General features: G+C 36.4%; 1 protein-coding gene across 1 annotated transcript in view; it reads left to right on the top strand.

The window, feature by feature from the left end:
- The window catches only part of TMEM30A (transmembrane protein 30A), a 39,038-nt gene that overhangs the window by 15,764 nt on the left and 5,647 nt on the right, over nt 1-17,627 (top strand). Inside the window, exons 2-5 of the mRNA XM_047859024.1 lie at nt 7,764-7,871; nt 10,737-10,844; nt 15,801-15,888; nt 17,018-17,161. Coding sequence (XP_047714980.1) covers nt 7,764-7,871; nt 10,737-10,844; nt 15,801-15,888; nt 17,018-17,161 — 448 coding nt within the window. The remainder of the gene's footprint in view (nt 1-7,763; nt 7,872-10,736; nt 10,845-15,800; nt 15,889-17,017; nt 17,162-17,627) is intronic.

Below are 17,627 nucleotides of genomic sequence, written 5' to 3'. Positions count from 1 at the left end.
AATGTATCATTTCCAAGTGTGAGATTGAAACTTACTGATTGAATTAGTAGTAAAATCCTTGTCTGTGGTTCCTACTTAGGTTCTCTAATTTATAGAAACATATAACAGATTTCATATGATCCATACAGTTTGATTAAGATATAAAGGACTAAATTGTTTTGTAGCTGTAAGTTTAGAATTAAGCTTTTGATTTTTTAAAAAGTAATCTTCAGAAAAGATTAAAATGGAGTGACTGAACTAAAAAAAAATCATGTAACTGCTTTTAAGAGGCTGTAAATAATTTAAATATGGATGTTTATTTCTTTCCTTTACTCCCTTTATCTGGTGAGCATTTTTGACAGGAATTTGTCTATAGTGATATATTACCTATTAATAAAACATTTTAAATACTTGAAAATATATTATTCAGTGCTCTAAGGATACCCAGCTGCCTTATTGTACCCCGGTTACTTCTCTCACTCACACAGTGCAGACCCACCTACTTTCCTACTACGGTGAAAAGAACATAGATTTTGGAGACAAGCAGAGCTGGGTTCAAATTCTTGCTCATCATTCCTAACAGGGTAATCTTGTGAAAATTATTGAACTTTCCTAAATAACAGTTTCCTAGGTTAAAATAAGGAGAATAAAAACAGACTTTGCCAGGACTATTGTAGTTTTTTTTTTTTTTTTTCAACGTTTATTTACTTTTGGGACAGAGAGAGACAGAGCATGAACGGGGGAGGGGCAGAGAGAGAGGGAGACACAGAATCGGAAACAGGCTCCAGGCTCCGAGCCATCAGCCCAGAGCCCGACGTGGGGCTCGAACTCACGGACCGCGAGATCGTGACCTGGCTGAAGTCGGACGCTTAACCGACTGCGCCACCCAGGCACCCCAAGGACTATTATAGTTTTTAACAGACAGTGTGTATTAAGTGTTTATAGTGTCTGTGCTCTCTATTTTCTTGCTTCTCTATTCCCCCTCTTTCACTTGTACAAATGTTTTTTTTTCTTTTTACTTTTTTTTTTAATGGCTCAGTTCAAATTCTTTTTCCTTCTCACTTTTTTTATAAATGTTTATTTGTTTTTGAGAGAGAGAGAGGGAGTGCCAGCAGGGAAGGGACAGAGAGAGAGGGAGACACAGAATCCGAAGCAGACTCCAGGCTCTGCGCTGTCAGCACAGAGCCCAAGGTAGGGCTCGAACCCATGAACTGTGAGATCATGACCTGAGCCAAAGTTGGATGCTTAACTGACTGAGCCACCCAGGTGCCCCTCTTTTTTCTTCTCACTAAGAAAGTTTTGGTTCACCTAGTACTCACTGTCCTCTTTACCATTCAGTTGGCACTTAGCATTTATAGTAGTTTTCTTTGTATTCACGTGATACCTTTGATAAAGTAGTCTTCTAGAGGCAAAGAGGACTGATGAGTCTTCAGAAAAAATTTAGTGGGAGGAACATTGGGTTTGGAGTCAGAAATCTTCGGTTCTAGTCTACCACCAGCTATTGCTATTTGTATGACTTTGGGCAGGTTTCTCAATGTGTTCTCTTTGCATACAAGGGAGATAACAATACAGAATTTTGGTGAGGATCAGATGATATACAGTATGTATATAATAGAAAGGAATGTGTAAAATGTATTGAAGTATAAGATACGATTGCTTTTGTATCTACTTTGTACCATATGTTATGCCTTGCGTGTAGTAAGACTTAATATGTTAATGATAGTGATTTTTAAAAAATTCCTTTCAGGGGCATCTGGGTGGCTCAGTCTGTTAAGCATCCAACTTTGGCTCAGGTCATGATCTGATCTGTCAGTGCAGAGCTTAGAGGCTGCTTCGGATTCTCTGTCTCCCTCTCTTTCTGCCCCTCCCCTGCTTGCATGCACTCTCTCAAAAATAAATAAATATTAAAAAAAAATTAAAAATTCCTTCCAGATTTCCTGAACTCAGAAGACATGCAATTTTTTTTGAAATTTTTTGCAATTTTGAAAACTGTAATCAAAAGATTGTAATGTAAATGTTTTGGCTATCCCTTTATTTTGTTGAAGTATAACTTAATATTCAGCAATTATTCTTGGTTCCAATAAAATGTTCAGTTTTAATATACTGTAGTATAATTGATTAGATTTAACATTCTATCATATTATGTTTGTTCAAATAAATAAATAATGTATACCCTTGGTTAGTCACAGCTAATGATCCTTCTTTCCTACTTTGTCCTAGAAACTAATTTGAAAGAGTGATATGAGAGGATTTTGTTCAAAGGCATACAAAATGGTAGTAGGCCCAGCTGGCAACTTTTTTTTTTTAAATCCTTAAATTAGTCTTAAAAAAGAGAGAAAGTGTGTGGAGATTTTTTAAAATAAAAATTTGAAAAAAAATTAATGAAGTTTAATACAGATTTTAAAATATAGTTCTGTCTTGGGGCACCTGGGTGGCTCAGTCGGTTGAGTGACCGACTTCGGATCAAGTCATGATCTCACGGTTTGTGAGTTCAAGCCCTGCGTCGGGCTCTGTGCTGACAGCTCAGAGCCTGGAGCCTGCTTCTGATTCTGTGTTTCCCTCTCTCTCTGTCCCTCCCCCACTCATGCTTTGTCTCTCTTTCTCTGTCTCAGAAATAAACATTAAAAAAATAAAATAAAATATAGTTCTGTCTTCTAAATGGTCTCATCTTTTCAGTATCATAAAACTTGGCTTTCAATGGAATATTGTGCATGTAGAGGCACTGAATGAAAGGTTGTGGCCCAATAGGTCTAGTGCTAAATTACATATGCTTTGCCTCTTTTCATTTAGGAGACCTGTGTTTTTAGCTTGTTTTAGTTATGTGCCTAACTTTTCCTAGATATTTGCAGTGAATAAAAATTTTCTTGGGGCGCCTGGGTGGCTCAGTCGGTTAAGCGTCTGACTTCAGCTCAGGTCACGATCTCGCTGTCCGTGGGTTCGAGCCCTGTGTCGGGCTCTGGGCTGATGGCTCAGAGCCTGGAGCCTGCTTCTGATTCTGTGTCTCCCTCTCTGTCTGCCCCTTCCCCGTTCATGCTCTGTCTCTCTCTGTCTCAAAAATAAATAAACGTTAAAAAAATTTTTTTTTAATTAAAAAAAAATTTTCTCTAAACAAAGTTTCGTTAGTAAACAAATAAGCTTGATGGAGAACATTTCAATATCAGAATTTGACAAAACCAAGATGAAGCAGTTTTGTGTTTTTTGAAAAGCAGTCAGATGTTGCAGTTAGATGCTGGCTCTATTTTCTATATATTGATTTTAACCTTTTTTCCAATTATAAAGAAAAAATGAACATCCATATATAAAGTTTAAATGTTCAGTTTCAGAAATAAAAATTAAACGGCTATTTTTGTACTTTACTAAGGTAAATTAAATTCTTATTTATCAAAACAGTGAGAACACGAGCCACAGACTAGGAAAACATTTTTTTAAAGATATATTTGATAAAGGACTATTATCCAAAATATGCAAGGAACTCTTAATATTTAGCAATAAGAAAATGGAAAACCCAATTAAAAAATGAGCAAAGACCTGAAGAGATATCTCAGCCAGGAAAGTATACAATATCTTAACTTGGGCTCTTATGACAAGATACCACAGACTAGGTGGCTGAAACAACAGATAATTATTTCTCACAGTCCTTGAAGCAGGGAAGTCCTAGATCATGGTGCTGGTAGGTTCATTTTCTGGTGAGAACCCTCATTCTGGCTGGCAGAATGTCACTTTCTTGCTATGTCCTTACAAGAGCAGAGAGAGAGTTCTAGTCTCTCTTCTTTTTATTAAAGACACTAATCCTGTCATAGGGACCCCACCCTAATAACCCTCATCTAAACATAATTACCTCCCAAAGGCTCACCTCCAAATGCCATCATAATTGGAGGTTAGGACTTCACAGTACAAATTTTGGAAGGGATAAATTCAGTTCATACATTCCACCCTTGTGCTCCTCAAGTTCATGTTTTTCTTGTATGCAAAATATACTTTGATTCCATCCCAACAGTCCCCCAAAGTCTCAGCTCATTCCAGCATCAACTCTACCGTCTCATCTAAATATCAGTTCAGTCAGATATGGGTGACACTTCAGTTTCATTCATTCTGACGCAAAATTTCTCTCCAACTGTGAACCTATTTAACCAGATGAGAAGTTTGTGCTTCCAAAATATAGTAGAGGAACTGATAGGGCATAGACATTCTTATATGAAAGGGGAGAAAATGAGAGGAAAAAAGGGGTTACAAGTTCTAAGCACATCTTCAAAACCTAGCAAGGCAAATACCATTAGATTTTAAGGCTCAAGTGTAATCCTCTGGTTTGATGCTCTGCCTTCAGGATCCACCAGGCTGTCAGTCTTGCTGCAAGGCTCTTTCTTGGCTGCTGCCATCTGGCCTGTTGAACCCTTTTTCATCTTTGAACTGAGGATGAAGTCCTGATGGTCTCTGAGTCATCTTTGGGGTAGTTCTTCCCTTGTTTTGAAGAATAATAGCACATGTTTGCAGCGAATTGGTTCTATCGATCAGTCCGGTAGGATCTAAGAAGTCCCACAGCCCTCTTCATTTTGTCCCGACTCTTTCCTCTTTGGTTCAAACTGGTATCATTTCTGCTGGCGTGGCTGCTTACATCCATGGTTCACACCCACACTAACAGCTTTACCTAGTGGTTGTTCAGCCACACCCATAGTATTCTCTTCAGTACAACATTTCTCATTTTTTGCAACATGGATAGCGTTGAGAATCTCCCAAATCTTTTAAGTTTTGGTCCCTTTTTGCTTAACATTATTTCAGCTTCTATTCATTTCTCCCTTCTTGCATTTAACTATACGCAGTCAGGTGGAACCAGGCCACTCCTTCAACACTTTGCTTAGAAATCTTCTAACTAAATATCCAGTTTCATCTCTCACAAAATATCCTTCCACAAAACACTAGAACACAGTTTAGCCAAGTTCTCTGCCACGTCATAATAAGGATCACTTTTTTTTTTCCATTGCCAAGTAACATGTTCCTTGTTCCTGTCTGAGACCTCATCAGAATGGCTTTTACCATCTATTATTTTGACCAGTGTTCTGTTCATGATTATTTATGCATTCTCTTAGAGGATGGTAGCTTTCTTTCTGACTCTTCAGATTTCTTTCTGAGGTCTCAGCAGAATTACTCTTAATGTCTATATTCTTAGCATCGATCTCCAGTTTCTTGCAGCCTCTACCCTTTATACAGGTCCGAAGCCACTTCTTTCTTTGTAAGTATTCGTTATAGCAGCACCCCACCTTTCAGTACCAAACTCTGTTTTAGCTTGGACTGCTGCAAAAACAAACAAACAAATAAAAATAAACCAAAACCCCAAAAAACACAGACCAGGTGGCTTAACCAACAGACATTTATTTCTTATGGTTTTGGAGTCTGGGGAGTCTAAGATCAAGGTACTGGTAGATTCAGTTCCTGGTAAGGACCCTCTTCCTGACTTTGCAGATGCTGCCTTTTCAATTTGTTCTTACAGGACAGAGAGAGAAAGAGAGCTCTGGTCTCTGCTTATAAGGACACTAATCCCATCATGGGGGCCCTACTTTCATGACATCATCTAAACCTGATTATCTTCCAGTGGTCCCACCTCCAAATATAATCACATTTAAAATTAGTGCCTCAACATGTGAATTATGGGAGGATATATTTTGTCCCTAATGTACAGATGGCAAGTAGTATATGAAAGATAACATCATTAGGGAATTGTAAATTAAAACGAGATACCACTGTACACCTATTAGAATGGTGAAAATCCAAAAAATTGACAGCAGCACATGCTGGCAAGAATGTGGAGCAACAGGAACTCATTCACAGCTGGTGGGAATGCAAAATAATACAGATAGTTTGGCAGTCTTACAAAATGGAGTGTGCTCTTACCTTAGAATCCAGCATCCCTACTCTGTTACTTACTCAAATTGGCTGAAAACATAGGTTTACACAAAACCTGCACAAGGATGTTTATAGTAGATTTACTCATAATTGCCTAAACTTGGGGTGTCCTTTAGTTGGTGAATGGATAAATAATCTGTGGTGCATCCAGAAAATTGAATAATGTTCAAAACTAAGAAGAAATGTGCTGTTGAGCCATGAAAAGACATGGAGTAACCTTAAATGCATATTAAGTGAAAGGGGCCAATCCGAAAAGGTTACATACTGTGTGATTACAACTGTACGACATTCTGGAAAAGGCAAAACTGCAAAGACAGTAAAAAGATCAGTGGTTGCCAGTGGTTAGGGGAGGGAGGGGTGTATAGGTAGAGTACAGAGGATTCAACTCTGACACTAACCATTGTGAGCTAGCATCAGACTCCACAGGTGTAAGGGCATGGTTCTCAACAAAACCGCCACCACTTTAGACACCAGCTGCAAGTCAGGTCCCCAGGCTACCCACACTTCTGGTTAACTAGCACAAATCCGGGGGTTTCCTAAGACCTCCCCTCCCAACACACACACACACACACACACACACACACACACACACACACACACAACTGTCCTTCTGATGTCAGTTGCAAGTTTAGAGGTCTCCAGGCCATCTGCACTTGACTATAAATCTGGGGTTCTTATGACCCTTCTCAGATTCAATAATTTGTCTGAATGACTCAATTTGAGAAAAGTGCTATACTTAGGATTGCAGTCTTACTGTAAACAACATAAATTAGGGCTAGCTAAATGAAGACACATTGGTTGAGGTCTGGGACGATCCTGAAAGAAGAATCTTTTGCCTTTCTATGGAATCACACTCTCTTGGCACACATCACACTCTCTTGGCACATCAATGGGTTAACCAACCAGGAAGCTCCCCTGTGCTTCCATTTCCAGAGTTTTTATTGACATTTCATGACCAGGCATGATTGATTAAACATTAGCCCACATGATTGAACTAAATTGCTATCCTTCTCCCTCTTCCCAGAGGTCGGGCTGGGCCAAAGTCCCTAACCACATACAGTCTTTCTGGTGACCAGCCCCCATCTTGAGCCATCTGTTTAGCACAAACTCTAGTGTGTCAATCAAGAGGCTTATCGAAAACAAGTATACTCCTGTCATTCAGGAAATTCCAAGGGTTTTAGAAGCTCCCTGCCAGAAAACCAGGATGCAGACAACACAAATTCTTTATTTTACAACACCAAGTTTGTTTTTGTTTTTTTTGAAAATGTACCATGGAAAGCTGAGGTGACTGAAAAGTATTGAAGATGGGAAGATTTGAGAGCAATGATTGGTTTACTGATCTCTGTATCAGTTTGGTATTTTAATTGTTTAGACTTTATATAGCAGTGTAAATCTTTATACATCATGTAGTTAGAATTTTATATCTGGGACGCCTGGATAGCTTGGTCGGTTGAGCGTCCGACTTTGGCTCAGGTCATGATCTCTCCTCTTGTGAGTTTGAACCCCACATCTGGAGCCTGTTTCAGATTCTGTGTCTCCCTCTCTCTCTGCCTTTCCTCCACTCATTCTCTTTCTCTCTCTCTCTCAAAAATAAATAAACATTAAAAAACATTTTTTAAAGAATTTTATATCTGATTTTATGTAGAACTATATTTCTCTTGGTAAAAAGGAGAGACGAATTTAGGAAAGATGAGCCAGTAGAATAATATAGGACCCTTTCCAGTTTTTATTACCTTACTTTGTCAATATAAACAGATACCTTAAAAACAACTTTTTTCTGTACTATAAGTTGTTTCATTGGACTCATTTTTCCTTTGAATAGCAATTTATTTCAGAGTGTATCCACTTTCTTCAAGGGAGTGCTTACTTACATTTTTCTCTTACAGATTGATTATACCGGAACAGACCCTTCCAGTCCCTGCAATAAATGTTTGTCTCCGAATGTGACACCTTGTATTTGTACCATTAACTTCACACTGGAACAGTCATTTGAGGTCAGTATTCCCAATGTGTTAGAAAAGCCTGCTTTAAAAAATACTTCATTAAAAATTTTTTACTAGTTATTTCATTTTTTTGTAATCACTTTAATTTTTTGAAGTACATACACTTTTGAGCAAGATTGTTTTGTTTGGCTATTGCATTATGCTCTCTGGTAATTAAATATATGTATTTATTTAAGTAGTCAAGTTAGTACTTTATAAACTAAATTTAAAATATTTTATCTTTTCACTGGAAAATTTTATTACTATACAAATCAAGGCTTTATCATGTTTATATCAAATAGTTTAACCTACTTTTAATTCTAAAGCAAGTTTTACTTTAGAACATTTACTAATTCATTCATCATTTAATTGTATTATTTTCTATCCGATATGAATTACCATAAATGTAAACTCTTAGTGAAACTTTATTGATCTTTTATGTCTTGATAAGCAATTAGAACTGTGTGTGTGTGTGTGTGTGTGTGTGTGTGTAGTTGTCAGTGTGTATTTTGTTTTCATACTTATCTGTCATTGGAAATTGAGCAGATGCTATAAAAGACATGAAGATTTAGAATAGGCATTATACGACCAGTTTGGGCTTTCCTTTACCTAAAAATTGAGCTTAAAAAATTATTGTTTTATTCTTCAGGGAGCCAAACTACTTTAATACATGTCAACTTTTTAGATTTTTTCACACTTAAAATATTTTTAAAGGCCTCGGTGACTTTTATAGTCTCTGGTAGATGGTTGCCATCTAGTGGTTGTAGATGCTCTTGCACTGAGATAAAGGATAATAACACTATCTTTTTTTTTTTTTTTTTTTAATTTTTTTTTTTTTTTCAACGTTTATTTATTTTTGGGACAGAGAGAGACAGAGCATGAACGGGGGAGGGGCAGAGAGAGAGGGAGACACAGAATCGGAAACAGGCTCCAGGCTCTGAGCCATCAGCCCAGAGCCTGACGCGGGGCTCGAACTCCCAGACCGCGAGATCGTGACCTGGCTGAAGTCGGACGCTTAACCGACTGCGCCACCCAGGCGCCCCAATAACACTATCTTAAAAAACATGAAAATAAATTTGGGAGAAGACAGTAATTTAATTATTTTACTATGTTTCAGCAGAAATAACATATGAATTTAATTTCTTTTTAATGTTTTGTTTTATTTTTGAGAGAGACAGAGAGTGTGAGCAGGGGAGGGGCAGAGAGAGAGAGGAAGACACAGAATCGGAAGCTGGCTCCAGACATTGAGCGTGTCTGCACAGAGCCTGACGTGGGGCTCGAACCCACGAACTGTGAGATCATGACCAGAGCCGAAGTCAGATGCTTAACCAACTGAGCCACCCAGGCGCCCCCATATAAATTTAAAACATCATAAAAATTCTATTCTTTTTCACTATGATGAAGAAAACTGTAAAGATAGGTGCATCAAGTTCTGCTTTTGTCAAAACAGACAGAATTAAGGAGATAAAACAGACTTGTAATGATTAGTAGTTTCAGTAGTTTCTGTCCCCATCCAAAAACACTTATTTCAGAGCTTCTCTTTCTGAAAAGTGCATTCTTTTGTGGGCTCTGTGTCCCTTCACAAGACCAAACTTTGAATTGGATTAATGGCCTTTTCAAAGTTATTTTGTCTTAGTATTCATTGAAAGGATTTCTTTTTCAGTTTATAAGTTGAATTTACTATACTGTTTCTTAGTTGAGATATTTTTAAGCATATTCTTTGTTTCTGTGATATTTTTGATAACCAAAAAAAAAAAAAAAGTTTTTATGTATATAAACATTTTCTCTATACAGAGTGGGAAAGTTTGCATAATCTGACATTTGAAAATCAAATTTTAAATAAATAATTGTGTATGTGAAAATAGCAAATCAAATAAAGCATACTTGAAATGTTATGAATTTTTTTTAATTGAGTTACTTTTGATTATAGACTATGGAGGTGGCAACCAGAAATGAGAAAATAGCTTACTGTTTCTGCTACCTCCTATATATAACCCTAAGTCATTCAAGATGGTTTTGTGGTACCTTCTCAACAATTGTAGTGTATATAGATTACCCTTCTTTCACAAGTTATTCCAATTGGCTCCTCCAGCTATATTAAAGTATTTTTTTATTGTTACACATTGACTCATTATCTTAGATACTTTACTAATTGTTAATTTATTAATTACTTATATTATGTGTAGTATCTTGTTGAGAAATATATTATGTCTCAATTCAGGTTCAGAATTTACTTGGGTAATAAATAAAAGTTGACCATTGTCCCTTTGAAAAATTGACTCTGGGGGGCGCCTGGGTGACTCAGTCAGTTGAGTGTCCCACTTTGGCTCAGGTCATGATCTCATGGTTCGTGGGTTCGAGCCCTGCGATGGGCTCTGTGCTGACAGTGCAGAGCCTGGAGCCTGCTTCGGATTCTGTGTCTCCCTCCATCTCTGCCTCTCCCCGTCTTGTGCTCTGTGTGTGTGTGTCTCTCTCTCAAAAATAAATGAACATTAAAAAAATTTTGTCAGAAAAAAATGAAAAGTTGACTCTGGGTGAAAACCAATCTGAATTGTAAAAAATTTGAAGCTGAAAGTAGAGAATAGGCTAATAGGTTCCCTGAGGTATTTTTTTTAATGCAGATAATACTTCTTTGAAGTCTTTAAGGATATTTTCAAAGTTTACTCTTCGATTTTTGTACCATACCTTCTTTAACTTTGTTTACAATTTGTACTGCTTTAGATTGTTAAGGATTGGTAGGGTTCACTCTAGTGCTTATTTTAAGTTACCACAAATTCTCAACTAATATAGTCCAAATGACATAGCCTTTAAGTATGCATGAAACAAGTTTATACTTAATAGATTCATATGAAAATTGTTTCCCTTCTCTTTCTCTAGGGTAATGTGTTTATGTATTATGGACTGTCTAATTTCTATCAAAACCATCGTCGTTATGTGAAATCTCGAGATGACAGTCAGCTAAATGGAGATGCTAGTGCTTTGCTTGTAAGTAAAATGATGAAATATGAAAATGTGATAGATGTAAATAAGAATGTGTAATAATTATTCAGTTACAAATGTTAAATTTAATAATGTCAGGATGAAATTAAAGTGTTACTTGTCATTTATACTTGTTTAGTGAGGGTTTTTAGTTAAAATTTTTTTTCACCTGGAATTTGCACAGATTAATGATTTCTTACAATTTCTTTCTACCTGCTTCTTTCTAGTAGTGTCATTGGATTTTTGCTTTATTAATCTGTAATGGAATTTTGATGAGTCTAGTATTCTGGGTATATAATTGGTTCTTTTTTGAGTTTGTTCATTACTGTTATACTCGGTAAGAATGTATAAATAAACTACTTTTAGTTTCTGAGGTTATGTTTTAGAATTGAACATGTATGCTGTCTGTTTTTTTAACTTGTGGTAAGCCTGAGTAGTAAAGTTCAAAGGATGGGTTACCGAAAAATTGTCTGAGAACCTTTTTGAAAATACAGATTCCAGACTTCTCCTAAGTGTAGTAAACCAGTCTCTGCAGGGGTGGAGCTCTAAAATATCTTTTTAACAAGCTTCCCTTCTGATGCCCAGCCTTATTTGGGCTAGAGGATCTTAGTTTCCTGACTGTTGTTCAACTTTTCATAGTGGTGGGTGGTGCCCAAGTATTTTATGTAATTGTTGCTAATACAGCAAATCTTCAGAGTTCCAGAGCTATTGAGGATTTCTTAGAAACAGTGAATCTCAGGGTGCCTGGGTGGCTCAGTCGGTTGAGCATCGGACTTTGGCTCAGGTCATGATGTCACGGTGGGTTTGAGCCCCGCGTCAGGCTCTGTGCTGACAGCTCGGAGCCTGGAGCCTGCTTTGGATTCTGTGCCTCCCTCTCTCTGCACCTCCCTTGCTCACGCTCTGTCTCTCTCTGTCTCTCAGAAAAAAATAAACATTGAAAAAAAAAATTAAGAAAAAAAAGAAACAGTGAATCTCTTAGAATGCAATTTAAGACTATATTGTAACCAGAATAGTCCTGTGACCATATAGCTGCTCTAGGTTATCTTTACTGGTTTTATTGTTGGTCCCTGATGTTTGAGATCTTAAGAAATAGTGAATCTATTGAAAGATTCTGGTTAAGTGTGCAATATTCTGCAATCCATGTGGGATTAGGACTCAAATCCAGAGAAGATGGTGTTCTGTGAGACACACCAGGTTCTTAGCCCTTTCTGAATTTGTTGATTGGAATTATGAATTGGGTGTGTTCAGAGACCCAGAAAATGGGGGTTGATTTATAGTTTATAGTTTTTTTAAAAATTTAGATACACCCTGTCTTTAATGAGGGCAAAAGAAGTGGAGACTGATTCTTTTCTTACAGGCTTCAAGCAAAGCTTTTAGACTACACTAGGAATTGATGAATTTTTTTCTGTAAAGGGCCAGACAGTAAATATTTTGCGTTTTGTGGGTCTTACAGTCTCTTGATACAGCTACCCCCCTTCCGCCACTGTAGAATGAAAGTAGCCATAGATAGTACTTACAATGAATGGGTGTAGTGTAGCTGTGTTCTAGTAAAATTTTATTTGTAAAAACAGGTGGTGGGCTGGATTTGTCCTGCAGTCTATCATTTATTGATCCCTGAGCTAGATCAAAATACATGATTTTAAAACCAGGTGGCTTTCAAAAATTTTAAAGATTTTAAGAGTGGATAGATTGAAGTCCAAGTTACTTAATATTATATGTAAGATCCTTCACAATCTGCTACCAACCTGCTATTCTAGCCTCATTGTTTCATACTCTTTTTTTTAAAAAAATATAATTTATTGTCGGGGCGCCTGGGTGGCTCAGTCGGTTGAGCGTCCGACTTCGGCTCAGGTCACCATCTCGCGGTCCGTGAGTTCGAGCCCCGCGTCGGGCTCTGCGCTGACAGCTCAGAGCCTGGAGCCTGTTTCAGATTCTGTGTCTCCCTCTCTCTCTGCCCCTCCCCCGTTCATGCTCTGTCTCTCTCTCTGTCTCAAGGATGGATAAACGTTGAAAAAAAATTAAAAAAAAAATAAAAAATATAATTTATTGTCAAATTGGTTTCCATACAACACCCAGTGCTCATCCCAACAAGTGCCTTCCTCCCTGCCCATCACCCACTTTCCCCTCTCCCCCACCCCCATCTACCCTTGGTTTGTTCTCAGTCCTTAAGAGTCTCTTATAGTTTGCCTTCCTCCCTCTCTAACTTTTTTTTTCCATCCCCTCCCCCATGGTCTTCTGTTACGTTTCTCAAGATCTACATATGAGTGAAAACATGCGGTATCTGTCTTTCTCTACCTGGCTTATTTCATTTAGCATAATACCCTCCAGTTCCATCCACGTTGCTGCAAATGGCCAGATTTCGTTCTTTCTCATTGCCAAGTAGTATTCCATTGTATGTATAAACCACATCTTCTTTATCCATTTGTCAGTTGATGGACATTTAGGGTCTTTCCATAATTTGGCTATTGTTGGAAGTGCTGCTATAAACATTGGGGTACATGTGCCCCTATGCATCAGCACTCCTGTATCCTTTGGGTAGATTCCTAGCAGTGCTATTGCTAGGTCATAGGGTAGCTCTATTTTTAATTTTTTGAGGAACCTGGTGCAGCCGCTCATACTCTGTCTTTAACGTAGCTATGACCTGGCTGCCCTGGGCAATGTAAGCCGCTCCCTAACCATTCCTGGGACCAAGTAGTCTGCCCATTTTACATTTTATTTGCCTAGGATGCTGTTTTAACTCTTCCCCTGGAGGCCCTCTCATCTGGAGGCCTGCTATTGCCTTTAGTGCCCTTTGATACAAAATAACTTCTTTACATATTTAGTTCATTCATACCTTATCCCAAGTCACTTCTCACCTTGCTTAACAAACTCCACATCATTCATTCCAAACTCTCTCCACATCATTTGTTCTGGCCCTACTTTGAGGTCATTTTCTACATAGTCACTATAGTGATCTTTTAAAAAAAAAAATGTAAATGCCACTTTCTGCTTAAAATTTTTCAGTGGTCTACTAGCACTTGGAGTAAATCTCAGGATGACCTGAACTATGCATAATTCTCCAGTGTCATCATGTCATTCTCCTTGTTCCCATACTCTAACTACATTTACCTTTTACCTTCTCAGAAATATCCAGTTTTTTCTCAATGGCATGTATTATTCTCTGCTTAAAACCCTCTTCTGCCTGCTTCTCACATGCTTGTCTCCTATTCTTTAGGTCTTAACTTATATGATACCACCTCCAGAGCCAACTTTTCCTTATCATAGATTCCAAAGTAATTTATTTTGCCGTCCCGCATAATCACTTGCACACTATTTTCATAACACTTACTGTAATTTGTAATTACATATTTAGTTGTTTGTCTTCTGTTTTCTCAGCTACACTGTAAGCTCATGAGGGCAGGGAGCATGACTTTCTTTAACCATCATATACCAAACACCTTGTCAGAGCTTAGCACATGGAAGACATTTAATAAATATATGTTGAACGAATATAGACACGTATATTGACACCTTCATCATGACTTATTTCATATAATAATTGGTTGTGTATTGATCTATTTCCTCTGTTACACTGTGACTTTATTATTTAAAAAATTTTTTTCTGTTTCTAGCACCTTGCATAGTACATGATATATTAGGTATTCATTACATGGCTTTCCTAAGCCAGTTACTGCAAAGTATCTAGCATTCAGTACCTGATGCATAGGTAGTAAATAATATTTTCCTTTCTTTTAAAACTTACTAAAGAATTTAGTGACTAGGATATATTTTCCCTTCTGAGAGTTTATTTATATTTAAAACTTTTTTTTTTCGAAATCGCAGTGTTCATCAAAACATTCCAGTAGTCATAAGCCAATTATATACTGTCTGTCTTCAAGGTCTCAGTGTACTAACTTTATAAATCTGGAAGGCTTAGGGAACAGAAAGCTGAGAAGTCAGATATTAAAGAGACTTAATGAGATCCCTGCCACATGTTTCTTTAGCCTTTTTTTCCATGCAGGCAGTTCTTTATCCAGTCTAGACACAAAGAATGTTGGATACAAGCCAGTGTTGGTTGGTAATAGAATAGCCCTAAAAGGACTAACTAGGGTCTAGTTAATTTCCAATCAAGAATATCTTTGTTTTGTTGTATTTATTTTATTTTATTTTATTTTATTTTATTATTTATTTATTTTTAATTTTTTTATGTGTTTTGAGACATGGCTTACTGTAGCTTCGGAGTTTCAGAACAACCTGGACATATACCTAATCTCAGACTTGGTAGAGTCTCTGGTTTAATCCTGCAACTGCTACATCTCCTTGAAATCTTCAGTAGGGACTAAGTCAAACATTTTTGTTTTCCTAGTATCTGGATGCACAATTTAAAGAAGAGCGGTATATTCTAGGAATGAATCTACCTTAGCCCCCTTCCATCCCTCCCTCCTTCCCTCCTTCCTTCCTTTGACATGGGACCATGGGATTAACCTAGAATTACACAATTTGAGATTATCTAGTTGAACATGTTCATTTTGTGAGGCCCAGGGAAATCAAGGAACTTGCCCAAAGGCATGTAGTATATAGCTGGACCTAGAGCCTCCAGTCTACTTTTGGTTTAAGATTGACAACAGACTGCTTGTTAATTTTTCTTGCACAGAAAACTCCTTGTGGTATGATTTTTGTGTTAATATGAAAATTTTTAAAAAGTCAGTTTGATATATGCATGTATGACAAAATATATGCAAGGAAGGGTTACATTATAAAGGTAATACAATTATTACCTTTATGTAAGGTAATTATGTTAAGAAATAATTTGAGTATTTAAATGTGATGTTATTTATAGTCTTTACAATACAGATCTATTCTGTCTGCATTGCAGGTGAGACACATGTAGGGATTGAATTTTTAATCAGTAAGTATGGCTAGCTCATAGTTCTCCTGGAGGCCTGTGTAATAATTTTTTCTTCTTTTCCTTTCAAACATCAGAATCCCAGTAAAGAATGTGAGCCTTATCGAAGAAACGAAGACAAACCAATTGCTCCTTGTGGAGCTATTGCCAACAGCATGTTTAATGGTATGATATAGTTATAAACAAAAGATATGGATTATAAATATATATAATTACAAAACTTTGTATAATTTATTGATACTGATTTGGTAGTCTAGTAAACATGAATGAAATTGAAAAATTCAGCAACTTTAAAATAAATATATCAACTAGTTATTCAATGGAATGTCATAATGATTTGGGACTTTTTTGAGAATTCTTATACTTTAAGAATGAATTCTCTCTCTGGGAAGAAAGGAACGGAGACATTCTGCTAACTTTCACATTTCATATATGATAAAATAAAAGCCAGGCTGCCTTTTCCACCAACTTCAAATATTTATACCATTACAAAGGAGCTATAGTTGATCTTTTAGGGCAGCATTGTCTGATACAAATATAATGTAAACCATCATTGTGAGACATGTATATATAATTTAAAATTTTATAATAGGCACATTAAAAAACACTAAATAGAAACAAGTAAAATTACTTTTGCTAATATACTTTATTGAACCCAATATGCCCCAAATATTATTACCTTTTTACTGTATAAATTGTGTTCACTATATAAAATATGAGTGAGATATTTTATATTCTTTAATTTAAATTCAAGTTAAGGAGATACTTTATATTCTGTTTTTTTTGTACTGAGTTTTTAATTCCTGAAATGTATTGTTTCAAAAGTATAATAATATATTATTACAAAACATAATCATTTGGACCAGCCATAATGTCAATGGCTCTGTGGCCATGTAGCTAGTGGCTACCATATTGCACAGGGCAGATAGAGAAATGGATAAGCCAGAAACTATTTAGGAGTGCATTTTTTAAAGAAAAGGAAGAGAAGCAAATTTACCCTGCAAATTATTTTATTTGGGTTAATACTAAAACATTTCGCCTTATCATATACCAGCTAGCCATATAGGAGAAGTGACCTATAACTATATTGAGGGAAGAGAAGTCCATCTAGGATTATAAAGTTACCATAGATAATTCACATATAAGTAGTCAAGAGCAAATATATGTCATATGCCTGCTTACCCGGTTATAACCCCTTTTGGGAGCAGATACCAGATCCTTATTTCTCAGAGTATAGTAGATCCTATGGATATTCAATAGATACTTAGCAATTTTTTCTTTTTTGTGTGTTTAGATACATTAGAATTGTTTCTGGTTGGCAATGAATCTCATCCTACACCTATTCCTTTGAAAAAGAAAGGTATTGCTTGGTGGACAGATAAAAATGTAAAATTCAGAAATCCCCCTGGAGGAGAAAGTCTAGAAGAACGATTTAAAGGTAAAATTTACTAATATTTCTTTCAAATATGATATAAGCAAGGAGTTTTAATGAAGTACCTAAAATTTTCTATCTTTAGAATCTTAAAAACTTTTATGCTTTTTTAAAAACAGCAACTTTTCTTAACTTCATACCAAGTTAGGTAAAATATGTAGGATGTTCTAATGTACTGAAATTCTAAAGGAAATGTGCATGTACATTTAATCTTGAATTTTTCTGGTATTTTCTTATAAGCATTTCAGCCATTGTCTTTACAAATTGCAGGCAAGTTTCTTTTAAACAAGACCCAATTTTTTATTATAATTATAAATTTAAATTTAGTTTTGATTCTGTGCCTCCTAAATTTTGCAATGTAATGTTTTTTACCATTATATCTTTGCATTAAATCATCTGCTTTTTGGTATGTACTTCATAGTGTACTTTTAGTATTTTCTTAATGGAGATAGTCATCAAATCTTTGTAATTA

Source organism: Prionailurus viverrinus, chromosome B2 (genome assembly GCF_022837055.1).
Source record: "Prionailurus viverrinus isolate Anna chromosome B2, UM_Priviv_1.0, whole genome shotgun sequence".
Classification (NCBI taxonomy): domain Eukaryota; kingdom Metazoa; phylum Chordata; class Mammalia; order Carnivora; family Felidae; genus Prionailurus; species Prionailurus viverrinus.
Note: the sequence above shows the minus strand (reverse complement) of the source record. Positions and strands in the feature narration are given on the sequence as shown.